A 15,337-nucleotide genomic window follows, 5' to 3' on the forward strand; every position below is an offset into this window, starting at 1 on the left:
GGGCCCCACCTTTGCCCCAGCTAGAGATGGCACACAGTGGCACCGTTCCAGAATGTTCTAGAATCCCCAACTGTTCTGGAACACGCTAGAATCTCCAGGCAAAGAGTTGGAACCAGGATCGTAGCATTCGGAGGCCTTCGCAGCCTCAGTGGGGCCGGCCCCCGTCCGCCACTCGCCAGCAGGCCTCATGTGGATGCTGGCGTTAGGTGGGGTTTTCCTGGCCACTGCCCAGGCCTGTGTCCTCTGCCACCTCTCAGCCCGTGACTTGTCGGGCCGCCTGGCTCAACTCTGCAGCCGAGTGGAGGTTCTGTGGAAGGATTGTGGGGCCTCCTGGAGCTTCCCGGCCTTTGCCTTAGGTAAGCTCAGACATCCAGAGACAGGCCGGGGAACAGCGGCCACCACACCCCGAGTGGGGCAGCCTGTGGCTTCCCAGCTGGGCCCCTCAGCGCCCCCTGAGTCCACAGCCCTCTCTGGACACGCGGGCCTCTCCCCGCGGGGAGAGAATCACAGGTCCCTGCCCGTCTCCACAGATGAGGCGTCCATGAACAAAGTCATAGAGAAGACTCACAGAGTCCTGAGGGTCATGGGTGAGGTCAAGGGCAAGGCACGACCCAGGGTTTTGGAGGGGGCGGGGGGGGGGGGGGGGGGGGGGGGAGGCAGGGGCAGGGCGGGCAGCTGGAGCCGGGAAGGTGTGATCCGTGATCCGGGAGGTGCTGGGAGAAGGGTGGAGGTGAGCCTGCCCTGGCCAGGCGCCGGGCAATATCGCTGCCCTCTGTCTCCCCAGAGATCAAAGGGTCTCTCTCCTCCCTCCCCTTGTATTGGCGTTGGCTGCAAACCACCAAGCTCCCCGCGTACACCAGGGAAGGTAGTGATGCCGGCAGGGAGGGGGTGCCGGGGCTCTCGGCAAAGGGGGCGTGGCTGAGCGGCTCCCCTCCCCCGCCCTCCTTGTCTTCGGTTTCAGCTCTGTGCGCGCCCGCCTGCCGTAAGTACAAGAGGACAGAGGAGTGAGGACAGGGGCACCTGGGATACCCGAGGAGAGCCTGGCAGTGGTGGCGGAGACGGGGCGGGGGGGGGGCGGGAGGGGGAGGAGAGGGGTTCCTGGAAGGCGGGAATAGGGGCTTCCCCCGCCCCAGCGCTGGTCCCGCTGTGTCCTGCAGGGGGCAGCACCATCCTGTATAACTGTTCCACCTGCCAGGAATTCAAGGTGCGCTGCTGGCCCCGAAAGCGCTGCCTCCCAGGTTCTACCCCTCGGCTTGGCCTCCCCTTGCTCAGGTCTCTGAGCTCTCAGCCACCCCCCGCCCCCCTACCGCAACGACTGGTGAGGTCCCCGGGATCACTCACTGCTTCCTGGGTTCCCTGCAGGAAGTCACGATCTTCGGGAAGCCAAGATTCTGCTCCTCTCTGTCTTGGCAGCTGCCCTGCTGCTGGGTGTTGTGAGCCTCGTGGTGGAGTGAGTCTGGGCGGGGGAAGGGGGTGGGCCTCACCACTTAAACCTTCCACCACCGTCCCTCCCCCGTCTCCGCACTGCCCTGCCCTCCCCAGGCCTCCCTTTCTCTGTCTCCCTGCTCAGGTCCAGTTACATGGAAGCAGAAAGGACAAGTGAAGACCCGGACAGCCTCCCAGCCTCCTCCAGTTCTAAAGACCACGATGAATCCACTTCCCTCGGAGAGGATCAGCCAGCCCCTTAGTTCCAATCCCCAAGGTTCAGCCTTCCAGACCCCGAAGCCCAGACGTCCCCACGGTCCCAGTGTCAGAGGGCCGCCAGGGACCCACGCACCGGCAGCTGGGAAGCTCCTCTCCCCGCCCCTCCCTCCCCCAGCCTTCAACTAATTAGACAGGAGTAGTCACTGGTTCCAGGAAAATATCTACAGAAGGAAAGAATCCCCCCACCCCCTCCCGCCTGTTCTCGGAAAGCGGGGGCCGCCTGCCCCACAAGCTCCTCTGGGCCCTCTTGTGACTGATTGGGAATCCGGGAATGAGTGTTTTGGAAAACTCCCTCCCTTTAGAGTTGAGACCACATCAGTCAGCCTGCTGGCAGCCTATCCCTCCATTTAACATTGTGAAGCCTTGGCCTCCCACAGAGATGTCCCTCCTGCCAAGGCCAAGTAAACCTGTTGTCAAATGGCCTCCACCCCTGCCTGGCCTCTGTCTGCAACTGGGGAGGGCAGAGTGGGGACGGGAGACTCGGGGTGGCACAGTGGTTCTCAGCTGGGGGGACGGGGGGATTTTCACCCCAAGAGACATTTGGTGACATCTGGGGATGTTTTTGATTGCTTCGATTGGGGGATGTGCTCCTGGCATTTGGTGGGTGGAAGCCAGGGGTGCTGGCCTCCATGGCCTCCCTGGCCTTCACGATGCACGGGGGAGTCCTCCCCAACAATTCTCCTGTGCCAAGACCTCAGTTGTGTGTGGTTGAGAAACCTTGGCGTGTGGTCCCCCAGCTGTCAGGAGGTTTGGGTTGGGTAGGTGGAAGAAACATAAAAAGAGTTAACCTGGGCACCTGGGTGGCTCAGTTGGTTAAGCGACTGTCTTCGGCTCAGGTCATGATCGAGTCCCACATCAGGCTCCCTGCTCAGCAGGGAGTCTGCTTCTCCCTCTGACCCTCCTCCCTCTCATGCTCTCTGTCTCTCATTCTCTCTCTCGCAAATAAATAAAATCTTAAAAAAAAAAATTAAAAGGAAAACAAAACAACAAAAAAAAGAGTTAACTTGTCATCAGCCACAGGTCTCAGTCCAAGGGCCTGGGCCTGGAAGGGATCCTGGCCTGCACCTAGCCCAGTGGTTTTCAAACTGGGTACCTAGAGGCTCCAGGGCAAAAGTTCTCATCCAGTTGCACATCGTAGTCACCTGGACAACTTAAAAAACTATCCATCCTGGGGCGCCCGGGTGGCTCAGTCGGCTGAGCATCTGAGTCCGGCTGAGGTCATGATCTCAGGGTCCTGGGATCGAGCCCCACATCAGGCTCCCTGCTCAGCGGGAAGCCTGCTTCTCCCTCTCCCACTCCCCCTGCTTGTGTTCCCTCTCTCTCTGTCAAATAAATAAATAAAATCTTCCAAAATAAATAAACAAATAAAAATTAAAAAATAAAAAAAACCACCAATTATCCATCCCTGGGCCTTATATCCAGAGATTCTGAATTTAGTGGTGTCAGATGAGGCCTCAGTTCATCTAATTTACAGCCAGCCAAGGCTAGAACCACTGTTTTGGGGTGCCCATAAAGGTCCTGGGGATGGAGAGAGGAACGCCTACCTCTTCTAGGAAAGTACCTTCCATTTTATTTTACACATTCGAGTCCAATCTGTTCATTTTACACCCCCCCAAAAAAAGAGAGCGAGAGACCCAGAGATCATATATCAAGTTCCTACAACTTGCTCAAGATCATACGACAACTCATTCATCCCTTCCTTTGACAGAGGCCTAGTGAGCGCCCAGCAGGCACCAGGGGGCGTGACCGCCCAAGCTGGGATGAGAAGCCACAGCCACTGACCAGCCAGGCCCCACGGCTCCCCTCCGGTCCACAGCAGCTGCCTCGTACCCCCCTCCTCTGTACCCTCTTTCCAGGCTCAACATGTTGGAGTTGTCCTTGTTTCCACACCCAACGCCCAGTGGGTCAACCGATTCTGCCCCTTCTTTTTTTTTTTTTTTTTTAAAGATTTTATTTATTTATTTGAGAGAGAGAGAGCAGGAGAGGGGGAGGGTCAGAGGGAGAAGCAGACTCCCTGCCGAGCGGGGAGCCCGATGCAGGACTCGATCCCGGGACTCCAGGATCATGACCTGAGCCGAAGGCAGTCGCTTAACCAACTGAGCCACCCAGGCGCCCCAGATTCTGCCCCTTCTTGAAGGACTCTAGCCTATCTGTGCCCTCCTCCTGTCCTGTGGCCCCCAGCCCACTCTAGACCCCTCTGACTGTGGACTCCAGTCTCCCAAGGGTGCCACCCGACTGCCCACTCCCCTCTCCTCTGCCCTACCCTCCGTGGTCTTCGCGAAACTCCACGCTGTGGACGATGTCCCGTCCGGCGTCAAATGATGGTTCTTCAGAACTTGGGCTTTGTAGTCGGGCTGCCGGGGTTTCCAATCCTGGCTCTGTGTCTCACTGGACTTCGGGCAAGTTCCTGTAACTTCTCCATTCCCTTTTCCTCGCATTTGAAATGCAAATCATGTAGTTCATTGATTCGATGGCTTTTTTTTTTCCTCCTGTTTACATTTTAACAGCTCTGAAATCGAAGACGCGTCGGGGCGCGTACTCTTCTATATTACCATTGGTGATCTCTTAACTTCGGTGAAGCGTCGCAGCACTTCACAGGATTACGGTGAGGTCCAAATAGTTCACGGACGATGCTTGTGACGGTGCCGAACCTGCATGGGCCCTCATTAAGCGTTAGCCATTGCGACCTCTTACTTAAAGCCCTTCCCTAGCTCTTCCCTGCCTATGGCATGTAGACCTGGCCGTTGACCCTGACGTTCAAGGCTGTCCATCAGCAGCTCTCCACGTCTTATAGGATCCTCATCCAGAGCTGACCAAACACAGCTCTAAGTGCAATCTCCACCTGAATGCCCCACGAGCCTCTCAGAGTCTCCACGTCCAAACCCACCGCCCTCCCGGACCCACCTCCTCCTTGGCGTCTCCCTCAGGGTTAACGTCAGTGCCAAGAGTCTACGGACATTCCCTTGCTCTCATGGCGCACACGTACTTCTCAGCCGTAAGTGATCTACCCTTGTGATCCTTGCTGGAACCCGGCCCCCCCATGTCCCCAGAGCTTTGTGTCTCAGCTCTGCGCACCCAACTGAATCACTTGTAGTTGCCCAAACCCTTTGTTTGCTCCTGGTTCCTTGCCTTTGCCTAGGCTTGTTCGCGTACCCCGATGCCCTTCTCCCATGGCACAGACGTCACCTCTTCCGAGAAGCCTGCTCTGAGCTCCTGAGGCAGCGTGGAGTGTCCCTTCCCGAGACGTCTCTCATGTGGTACCTGTTACACCAGGTTGGTGATGTTTCCTTAAAAATCTTCCCTCCGTGGGCGCCTGGGTGGCTCAGTCGGTTAGGCGTCCGCCTTTAGCTCAGGTCATGATCTCAGGGTCCTGGGGTCAAGTCCCACATCGGGCTCGCTGCTCAGCGGGGAGCCTGCTTCTCCCTCTCCCTCTGCCCTTCCCGCTCGGGCTCACTCTCTCTCTCTGTCAAATAAATAAATAAATAATCTTAAAAAAAAAAATCTTCCCTCTAGACCACGCGCTCCCCTCTAAAGCCACTCCCTAAGGTCTTGTCCTCGCTCCCCCAGAGCCTGGCACAGGTGACACCAGGAATCATCCCTGACAATCGCGCCCCGTCCCTGGAGCTCTGTGACGCGTTCCCCACATGAGCTCCTCATGAGGACTTGGCGTAGGAAGCTGGTGGCGTTTGTCTCTGTCCTGTGCACATAAGACCGACCCACCAGAGTGTGGTTTTCCTGAGCCCCTCACCCAACAGGAGAGGCTACTCGGGGTCTGGCAGTTTTAAACAATGGCCCCTAAATTCTTTGACATGTCTCCCGTCAAGAGGTAGGGTCGGGCGCCTGGGTGGCTCAGTTGGTTGAGCGACTGCCTTCAGCTCAGGTCATGATCCCAGGGTCCTGGGATTGAGCCTCACATCGGGCTCCCTGCTCTGCAGGAAGCCTGCTTCTCCCTCTCCCACTCCCCCTGCTTGTGTTCCCTCTCTCGCTGTGTCTCTGTCAAATAAATAAATAAAATCTTTAAAAAAAAAAAAGAGGTAGGGTCTATGCGTGCCTCCCTCTATCGCTGGCTGGCCAACTGAACGCGTTGGGAGGGACACCGGGCCACTTCCTGGGCCAAGTCCTAAAGAAACTGGACTGCTTCTGCCCTCGGCTTCCTGGGACATCCACTCTGAAACCCAGTCGCCATGCTGTGAGGAGGCCCAGGTGACATGGAGAGTCCACACTGAGGGGTTCGGTCAAAAGGCAGCATCTACTGTCCCCATGTGAGAGATAACACAGCCCCCAGCTGTCAGCTCACCTCGGGACGAGCAGAGAAAATCTATCCCCACTCTGTCCTGGTGGCACTCCAGATTCTCAAACTCCAGGAGCGTGATAAAACGGTTGGTCTTTGCCACTAGGTCTTACTACTTGGCAGCAGGCCACGGGAACAGTGGGGCCGATAAAGGAGCCGAGGACTTGGCACCGAAGGGCCCTGCATTCACGACATAACTCGCCATGCCATTCCCAGCTACGTGTCACTCACCAGCCTCAGACTCAGTCTCCTTCCCCGTAAAACGGATGTTAATGCTGGCTACCCCGTATGGCAACAATGTGTCAGACATGATCCCAAGCATTTTGTGCACCTTATTAGTTAACCTACAGCCCTGTACCAAATTATTCCAAAGCTTGATTGTCTAAAACAATAAACATGATCTCAGAGTTTCTGTGGATCATAAATTCGGGAGCAGCGTAACTGGGTGGTTCTGGCTCATGATTTCCCACGAGGGTGCCATCCAGATGTCAGTCAAGGTCGTGGAAATCCAAGGTTTGACCGGGGCCGGAGGATCATCTTTCAGGATGGCTCACTCGCATGCCTGGCAGGTTGGTGTTGGCCGTTGGCAAGAGGCCTCAGGCCCTTGGCGTGGGGAGCCTCTCCACAGGCCCACTTGCATGTCCTCATGACCCAGTGCCTGGGTTTCCCTGGAGTAGTGAGGGGTTCAAGAGAGGAAGGCAGAAGCCACGCTGTCTTGGACGAGCTCGCTCGGAGGTCACACACCATCCTTTCTTTTTTTTCTTTTTTTAAAGATTTTTATTTATTTATTTGACAGAGATAGAGAGCACAAGTAGGCAGAGAGGCAGGCAGAGGGAGAGGGAGAAGCAGACTCTCCACTGAGCAGGGAGCCCGAGGCGGGGCTCGATCCCAGGCCCCTGGGATCATGACCTGAGCCGAAGGCAGACGCTTAACCGACTGAGCCACCCAGGCGCCCCCATGCACCATCCTTTCTGCAATATCCCTCTGAGGACCCAGATCAGCCCTGTTCACCGGGGAAGGCACCGTGTACACCAGTGTTAGTGCTGAGCGGGGGCTTCACCAGCCTCCACTCTGGCTACCAACACACACACGTGGACACACTTCTCCAAAGGTAAATACTCCTAGTAGATGCATCTTGAAGAGGAGGACACAGGCACAGAAATGGGAAGTCACTCGCTCAGAGTCACAGAATGGCAAGCGATGGGCGGGGAGGGATTCCAACTCAGGCAGTGAGACCCCGGAGGTGCGCTCTAAGCTACTCTGCTGGAAAGGCCCTCGGCTCCTTGGTGAGCCTGAAAGAACAGGGTGGATTTAGGAGCACTTTCCACTTCGGAAAGCAAACCAGCAGATATGTACAGGGTAGTGGGCTGGCTGGTGACTCTAAAAACCAGCAAGGCAAATCCAAATGGGGAAAGGATGGGACCCCAGGAGCTGGGGGATGGAGATGAGGTGATGGAACGGGAGGGTTTCACCCCAGGGTCTAGGAAGAGCCAGCCACTTGGGGCCAAACACGGAGAGGGGCAGGGACAGGTTCGCCAGAGAATGCTTATGGGGGGGTTTGGGCACTCCCATACACATCACTCCCAGCAAAGGAGCTCCTGATGTCAAAAAAGTCTCCTTGGCATCACCCGACCCAGATGACGCTGCCTCACCCATTTGCTCAACAAAGGTTACTGAGCACTTATCCTATGAGCCAGGCACTAGACTGGACAGGAGGGACACAGCAATACCCAGGCAAGATCAAGTCTCTTTCTGCCTGGAGCTTGGAATCCAGCAAGGGAGACAGACAAGATACTGGCAAGGTCAGAAAAGCAATGAGAGCAATAACAGGAAGGCACAGGGATCTTGGTGTTCAGGGCAAGGGACCTGACCAGGGAGGGATAGGCTTCCTGCACTTAGCCAGATTGGGATAAGGGCGGGAGGACTTCCAAGCAAGGGAACAGCCACACAAAGGCCCCAAAGAGAGAGAGGTACTTTCCCCTGTTGAGAGGTTGGCGTAGATAAGATGGCAGCGAGAGCCCTGTGATCTCAGGGATCAGAGATGGAAGGGAGGAGCTAAAGGGGCATTAATATGGCTCCCAATAGGAGAGGAGAGTTTTCTGCAGAGGGATGGGCACTACCCCCCACCCAAACCCAAGGCAGTAGGTGGGGAAGATAACAGGGGACCTCTCCGCTTACCCTTCTTGTTCCCTGCCCTTTGGGGAAAGACTTGGCTGGTGGTGTGAATGTGCTCATCCTTCTCGGATGCAGAGCCTGCGGGGCAGGGCCGGGGTTGGGGAAAGGCACCCAGAGTGGGACTGGTGCCCGATCTGGGCCTCCAGGTTTAGCAGGACGCCCCATCTCAGCTTAGAAGGGGTGCACCCCGAGGGCGGTCCGGCCGCGCTTCCCCACACAGGTGGGGTTGAGAGAAGCTTAATTCCAGAAGTAACACATGAATAGGGAGAAGGGGGAGGAATAAAGAAGCCTCTGATTCCCTGGTTTTTTTCCAAGCTAAAGACAAAGGTGGGGCTGAGCCTCTGTGTCCGGTTTCCTGCTGGAAAATCTGTCTGGTTTCCTGCCGGAGCATAGAGGACCTAGGCCCAGAGTCCAGCCGATAATGCCCCCTCTCTTCACCTCCTCTCCATCCCATTGCCAAGGCCTAAGCAGGGCCAGCCTCTCTCTCCTGAACGGATGGGAAGAGCCTCTTCCCGGAGCTCCCTGCTCTTCCTCTCTTCCCTTTCCCCAGCTGCTTACAGAGCAGGCTGGTTCTGCCACTCCTCTGCTGAAACCTTTCAGTGGTTACCAGAGCCCTCAGGTAAGGCCCAAGCTCCTGACCATGTTCTCCAAGGCCCTATAGAGTGAATCCAACCAGGCCAGGGATCATGTCTGCTTGTTCGCCCGGGTCCCCAGAACCTGGCACAGTGAAAGCTTGCTGAAGGATGAATTGATGCCTGGCCTGGCTTTTGCCATCCTCTCTGGTGGCAGCTGCCTTCATAGAGCCCCACGTCCTCTACACATATGTGTTCAACTCCCAGAGGACCTCTGGTGCACCCAGATCTGTGAAGATGCTGGACATTCAGAGGAAAATCAGGTGTCACGTGCTCTTCCCCGAAGAAGCTCATGGAGGTAAGAAGGTTGGGAGCAAGCAAAAGTGATCTTTGGGTTTTAGAAATCAGAAGAGTCATTGCCTCTGGACAATGGAATTGACTGAAAGTGGACACAAGGCAAGTTTCTGGGATCATTGAAATGTTCTCGGTCTTTATCTGCATTAATACACGTGTTTATTGATTGAAATGTATTGAGCTGGGGTGCCTGGGTGGCTCAGTCAGTTAGACATCTGACTTCAGCTCAGGTCATGGGCTTGGGGTCTTGGGATTGGGCCCTGCATCAGGGCTTCATGCTCAGTGGGGAGTCTGCTTGTCCCTCATGCTCTCTCTCTCTCTCTTAAATAAACAAAAATCTTTTTTTTAAAAAATATTTTATTTATTTATTTGACAGAGAGAGAGACACAGCAAGAGAGGGAGCACAAGCAGGGGGAGTGGGAGAGGGAGAAGTGGGCTTCCCGCCGAGCAGGGAGCCCAATGCGGGGCTCGATCCCAGGACCCTGGGATCATGACCTGAGCCGAAAGCAGATGCTTAACAACTGAGCCACCCAGGTGCCCCTAAATAAACAAAAATCTTAAAAAAGAAAAGAAAAGAAATGCATTGAGCTATACAGTTAAGTCTGGGCACTTTACTGAATGTAAGTTATACCTCAATAAAGTCCTGTCAGCATACATAGTATACCGATGTTCATATGAATATAACAATGACAAAAAACCCTGAGTATGGATTAAACAGCACATCAGACATAACCAAAGAGAGAATCCATGAACTGGAACACGGACCTAAGGAGATTACCTGGATTGCATCACAGTAACACAAAGATTGAAAGATATAGAAGAGAGTTTAAACGACATGAAGAACAGAGTGAAAAGGTCTAGCATACTTCTAATCAGAGTCCCCAAAGGGGAGAACCAAAGAATGGAGGCAAGACAATATTTGAGGAGATACTAGCTGAGAATTTTCCAAAACCGATGAAAGATATGAATTCATAGATACAGGAAATACAACACACTAATCAGAATGAGTAAAAAAGAATCCATACCTAGATATTTTGTGATAGAACTACAAAATGCCAATGATGTCTTAAAAACAGGGAGAAAGGACAGATCACCAACAGAGGAATGACAATTAGACTGAGCAGACTTCTTCACAAACAATATGCACTGTACCTGTTACATGCCTACACTGTTCCAGGTACTAAGAACACAAGGATGAGGGGTGCCTGGGTGGCTCAGGGGTTGGGCGTCTGCCTTTGGCTCAGGTCATGATCCTGTGGTCCTGGGATTGAGCCCCGCGTCCGGCTCCCTGCTGATGGGGAGCCTGCTTCTCCCTCTCCTGCTCCCCCCCTGCTTGTGCTCTCTCTCTCTCTAGTAAATAAATAAAATCTAAAAAAGAGAGAGAGAGAGAGAGAGAGAGAAAAGAACACAAGGATGAACAGGACAGATCCAGCCCCTACTGTGTGGATCCCACAGTATATCAGGGACATCAGATGTGGAGGGAGCAATTATAGTGTGATGAGCTGGCCTCACTGGAGGGCAAGAAAAGGCAAGGAAAGCAAACAGGTTGAACTGTGAACTATGAATAATTTCCCACCAGTGCTGGAATATCCCGTGTGCTTACCAAGATGGGGTAGATGTTTCCCTGAAGGGACTCTGGGGATAGCTCACACATCCTTCCTCAGAACAGAAGGAGACAGGCCAGATGTCCTGAGACTTGTGACTTCCTCCCTGGAACCCCTGAGGGAAAGGGAGATGAGGGATGCTCCTCCTCAGAGCCTTCTCCGAGGTTCTAGACTTCGTCCTGTGGCACCATTCAGGTAGCCGGTGTACAGAGACTACATGGGGGAAGGAGGGTTGAGCCAGAATGAGGCCAGTTAAATGCCAGTGATGGGGAGGGGTGCCCTGAAGCATGGGGTGCTGCCCTTGACCACGGAGACCAGGTACCAAGCTGAGATGGAGGTCAGGAGCCCACCCACACACAAGACCTCCAACATGTTCTACCCTGGGGAGCTCCCAAAAGGTCCCTTTCGCGGGCAGGACATTGGACCGACGTTCAGAACTGGGACAGCGACAATGGCGCCGATCTTAGACTCTGTGGAGGCTGGGGGCTGACTTCCTGCACCAGCAATGGTTCCTGTCTGCCCCATGCCACCCTGCCTTCCTCCATATGGGGGCTAGGGACGCTCTCTCCCCTGCTAGGGGGCAGGGACGAGGTCCTGTTTAGCCTTATATTCCCAGGACATGCGCAACATTTCTCCATCTGGCGCTTATTCGTGTAAGGGGTGGGGCTCTGGCCGGGAGAGGTGAAAGATTTTATGGGGGACAGGACCCCCAGGAGGAAGTCTGGGAGGGGTGCAAAGGTCTTTGAAAGAGGCGGGAAAGAGGGCGTGGAGGAGGAGAGAGGGAAAAAGACTGGGGAAGGGTTTCTCGGGGTCTGCCGGGCAGAGGAGGGCCCGCCGGCCGCGGTGGGGGCGCCCCCGCAGGCCGTCCCGGCCGAAGGGAGGAGGGCGAGGGGCGGGGCCGGGCGCCCCCGCCGGGCGCCCGGCCCCGCCCCCACGGCCTGCGGCCCCGCCCCCCCCGGGATTTAGTGCTGGCGGCCAGAGCGGCTCCGCAGCCGCTGCTTCCGCCTTCGCCAGGTGAGCCTCCTGCGGAGCGGGGACGCCGGGGGCTGGGGCTGGCGGAGCAGCCGCCGCTTGGGGTACGTCCGCGGGTGCCCTGTTCGCCTCCCCGCCCTCCCCTCCCCCGGTCCTCCCCGTCTGCGGCCGCCTCTCCTCCCGTCCCCCTTCGCGTGCTTTCCCCACCTCCCCTTGCAGGCGGTCCCAGGTCTCCCTGGATCCTGGCCTCCCTCCCTCCCCGCGCCCAGTCCCTAGTCCAGCCCTTCTTCCTGGTTTAACTAAAGTGGGGGGAGGGAGGGATCCAGGTGCGTGTAAGGGAGAGTGTGGTGCAGGCAGCCAGCGCCCAGGGCACCCGGCCTGAGTTAACCAAGATTGGTGGAGTTGCCTGGAAACCAAGTTAGATTGAGTGACTCAGGTGTGCGGGCAGGGCCCCTGTACCTGGAGCTGCGCGCAGGTGGGTGTGGAAGGGACTGTGCACCTGGCAGCACCTGGCTCCGTAGGCGGTACCCGAGCTTAGCTCAGCCTGCACCTAACCACCAATCACAAAGGCCCAGTGTCGTTTCAAGCCTTGCTGCCTCGGGTGCCGAAAAGGCGGTGACCCTGGACATCTCGGAGCTGAGGGGCGGTATGCCTGCATGGTTCAGGTGTGTGTGCACACGGCACCTGGGTGTCTCGTGTGTTGTGTGTTTCTGTGGCCCTTGATGGCTCAGACACGTGGGGCGGTATGTCTCGGAGGCAGTGACCCGCAATGTCACCCCTGGGCGTATGTGAGAGGTTATGCGGCAGTAAGCCGGGGTGTTCCATGGCAGCGTTCTGGAATGTCTCGGACTTGAAAGGCCAGGTGCCTGGGTGTCTCAGGCTTCTTTGGCAGCATGTCTGTAGGTCTCAGTGCGTGTGGGCAGCAGTGTTTCGAGTGTGGGAAGCAGTGCACCTGCGTGGGGTGTGGGTGCATCTGCGTGTTGTGGTTAGCATATCTGGGCATCGCCGGCAGGTATGTGGTCCCTGGGGGTGCAGGGGCAGGGTGCCATCCTATCTCAAGAGTTGGCAGAGGAGTGCGCCTGGGTGGCTCAGATGGTTAAGCGACTGCCTTCGGCTCAGGTCATGATCTCAGGGTCCTGGGATCGAGCCCCGCATCGGGCTCCCTGCTCCTTGGGAGCCTGCTTCTCCCTCTGCCTTTCTCTCTCCCTCTGTCTCTCATGAATAAAAAAATAAAATAATAAAATAAAAAAATAATCTTAAAAAAAAAAAAGAGTTGGCAGAGGAACATACCTGAGGTCTGCCAAGCACTGAAATCTCAGGTGTGAGGTGGGGACTGTATGTAGGTCTCAGGTATGGGGAGCATTTTTCCTGGGGTTTGTGTGACTGGCCGGATTCCTGGCTGGCTGATCCATCCCTCCCTCTGCACCTGAGTGTGTCTGACGGGTGGGGGGAGTGGAGCTGGAGACCCCGTTTCTGCTGTCTCAGTGTCTCAGCGGCTTACCCTGGGCTATGTGTTGAGGTGGGTGCGTCATCCTCAGGGATCCCTTGTGCAGACATGCTCCCCGAGGTGGGTTCGCTGTGGCTGCTTCGGCTTCTTCGGGACATCCAGCTGGCCCAGTTTTACCGACCCATCCTCGAGGAACTTAATGTTACCCGGCCGGAGCACTTCGACTTTGTCAGGCCCGAGGACCTGGACGGCATTGGCATGGGCCGGCCTGGTAAGGGACCCCCTGGTCTCTTCTTCCCCAGCCTGGTACTTTCTAACCCCCCCCTTTCCCCCCACCAGCCCTCTTCTGGCCTGTAAAGTCTTCTGCACCGCCCCCCGCCCCCACTGCCCATCGTGTACCACCCATGTCCCCTGATTCTGACCTTCCCCAGCCCAGCGCAGACTGGCCGAAGCTCTGAAGAAGCACCGTTCGGGGCTCAAGTCAAAGAACTGGGTCTACAAGGTGTGCATTTTGGGGTGGGGGCGGTAGGCTTAAAGGGCCAGCTTAGGCCCGGGAATGGGGTGGGCTGACTGTCAGGGAGGAGTGGTACAGGGTTCTACACACTTGCTTTCCCACCCCTGCTTCAGATCCTTGGGGGTTTTGCACCTGAGCCGAAGGAGACCACCCCAGCTCCAAACAGCCCCCTGTCCCTCCCTGAGCCGGAGGGGGGACTCAAGTGTCTGATCCCGGATGGTGCTGTGTGCAGAGGGGAGCTGCTGGGCTCTGGCTGCTTTGGAGTGGTTCACCGAGGGCTGTGGACACTGCCTGGCGGCCAGAGCGTGAGTCCGGGGAGCCTGCTTCATTCTGGGTGCTGGGGCCAGCTGCCCGTCTGGTTTCTTTCTTTCTTTCCTTTCTTCTTTTCTTTTCTTTTCACTGGCCCTCGGTCCTGCCCGCCCTCTCTGCTCTGGGTGCCGGATAGTGTCCTGTCCCCCCACTGCCCAGGTCCCAGTGGCTGTCAAATCCCTCCGGGTGGGTCCTGAAGGCCCCGTGGGCACAGAGCTGGGGGACTTCCTTCGGGAGGTGTCCATCATGATGAGCTTGGAGCACCCACACGTGCTGCGTCTGCACGGCCTCGTACTGGGCCAACCCCTGCAGATGGTGAGCAGACCAGGACAGCGGTTCCCGGGCCAGGGACGCGACAGGAGGGGGCGGGCAGAGTCCCGTGCCGGGGGTGGGGGGGGTGGGGGGAGCGGAGCCCTGCTCACGCGGCACCGCGCCCCCGCAGGTGATGGAGCTGGCGCCCCTGGGCTCCCTGCACGCGCGCCTGACCGCCCGGGCCCCGACCCCCCCGCTGCCCGTGGCCCTGCTCTGCCTCTTCCTGCGGCAGCTGGCGGGGGCCATGGCGTACCTGGGGGCCCGCGGGCTGGTGCACCGAGACCTCGCCACGCGCAACCTGCTGCTGGCCTCGCCGCGCGCCATCAAGGTGGCCGACTTCGGGCTGGTGCGGCCGCTGGGCGGCGCCCGGGGCCGCTACGTCATGGGCGGGCCCCGCCCCATCCCCTACGCCTGGTGAGGGGCCGCGGGGGGCCGATCGCGGGGGCATCGGGCTGGCTCCGGGCGCGGCGGGCGCGCCGGGCCCCCCAGCGAGGCCGGGACGAGGGTTCTGGAAGGGCTGGGGAAGGAGGTCCCCAAGGACGGTGGCGGCGCCGCGGAAGTCGCGCGCTGGGGGAGAGGGGCCCCCGGGCGCCCCGTTCAGCTGCGTTTCCGCAGGTGTGCGCCAGAGAGCCTGCGCCAGGGGGCCTTCTCTTCTGCGTCGGACGTGTGGATGTTTGGGGTGACGCTGTGGGAGATGTTCTCCGGGGGCGAGGAGCCGTGGGCCGGGGTCCCGCCGTACCTCATCCTGCAGTGGCTGGAGCAGGACCAGGCCCGGCTGCCTCGGCCTCCCCTCTGCTCCAGGGCGCTCTACGCCCTGGCCTTGCGCTGCTGGGCCCCCCACCCCGCCGACCGGCCTAGCTTTTCCTACCTGGAGGAGCTACTTCAAGAGGTGGGAGCCCCTGCCTCCCCACATCCACCCCCTCACTTCCCCGTTTTCTCCCCGAGTGGCACGCGCAAGACCAACAGATAGTCCCGGGCTGGGGTCTGGGAAAGACCGACAGATTGGGGCTCTGCCTGCAGGGTGCTCGGAGCCCTGGGGAGGCAGCTCCAGGGCTGGAGGCTGGAGCTGGGCCAGAAAAGGGG

General features: G+C 57.6%; 2 protein-coding genes across 3 annotated transcripts in view; both read left to right on the forward strand.

Annotated features, from left to right (window-relative positions):
- Positions 1 to 187: 187 nt before the first annotated feature.
- Positions 188 to 2,131, forward strand: TMEM95 (transmembrane protein 95). 2 transcript variants are annotated; one of them, XM_034989490.1, is made up of 7 exons: positions 188 to 356; positions 531 to 587; positions 785 to 865; positions 962 to 982; positions 1,158 to 1,238; positions 1,363 to 1,450; positions 1,571 to 2,131. In XM_034989490.1, exons 1-7 carry the CDS (start codon positions 188 to 190, stop codon positions 1,686 to 1,688), a joined length of 615 nt encoding a protein of 204 aa, XP_034845381.1. In that variant the 3' UTR covers positions 1,689 to 2,131. The 2 variants fall into 2 exon arrangements, with proteins under 2 accessions (XP_034845381.1, XP_034845380.1); XM_034989489.1 differs by lacking the exon at positions 531 to 587 and having other exon boundaries at positions 190 to 356; positions 1,158 to 1,272; positions 1,363 to 1,792.
- Positions 2,132 to 8,865: 6,734 nt separating this feature from the next.
- The window catches only part of TNK1 (tyrosine kinase non receptor 1), a 9,460-nt gene continuing 2,988 nt past the window's right edge, over positions 8,866 to 15,337 (forward strand). Inside the window, exons 1-7 of the mRNA XM_034989467.1 lie at positions 8,866 to 9,100; positions 13,211 to 13,390; positions 13,551 to 13,621; positions 13,747 to 13,938; positions 14,102 to 14,257; positions 14,385 to 14,668; positions 14,870 to 15,143. Coding sequence (XP_034845358.1) covers positions 9,040 to 9,100; positions 13,211 to 13,390; positions 13,551 to 13,621; positions 13,747 to 13,938; positions 14,102 to 14,257; positions 14,385 to 14,668; positions 14,870 to 15,143 — 1,218 coding nt within the window. The 5' untranslated portion in view covers positions 8,866 to 9,039. The remainder of the gene's footprint in view (positions 9,101 to 13,210; positions 13,391 to 13,550; positions 13,622 to 13,746; positions 13,939 to 14,101; positions 14,258 to 14,384; positions 14,669 to 14,869; positions 15,144 to 15,337) is intronic.

The sequence above is a fragment of the Mirounga leonina genome, unplaced genomic scaffold (assembly GCF_011800145.1).
Source record: "Mirounga leonina isolate KUSES-001 unplaced genomic scaffold, KU_Mleo_1.0 Mir_488, whole genome shotgun sequence".
NCBI classification, from domain to species: Eukaryota; Metazoa; Chordata; class Mammalia; order Carnivora; family Phocidae; genus Mirounga; species Mirounga leonina.

Excerpts from the sequence above, each read along its gene's own strand:
- TMEM95 (XM_034989489.1), top strand. The coding sequence starts at position 194 with ATGCTGGCGTTAGGTGGGGTTTTCCTGGCCACTGCCCAGGCCTGTGTC. Across the intron at positions 983-1,157 it reads TCTGTGCGCGCCCGCCTGCC|GGGGCAGCACCATCCTGTAT; the intron begins GTAAGTACAAGA and ends TGTGTCCTGCAG. Across the intron at positions 1,273-1,362 it reads CTTGGCCTCCCCTTGCTCAG|GAAGTCACGATCTTCGGGAA; the intron begins GTCTCTGAGCTC and ends GGTTCCCTGCAG.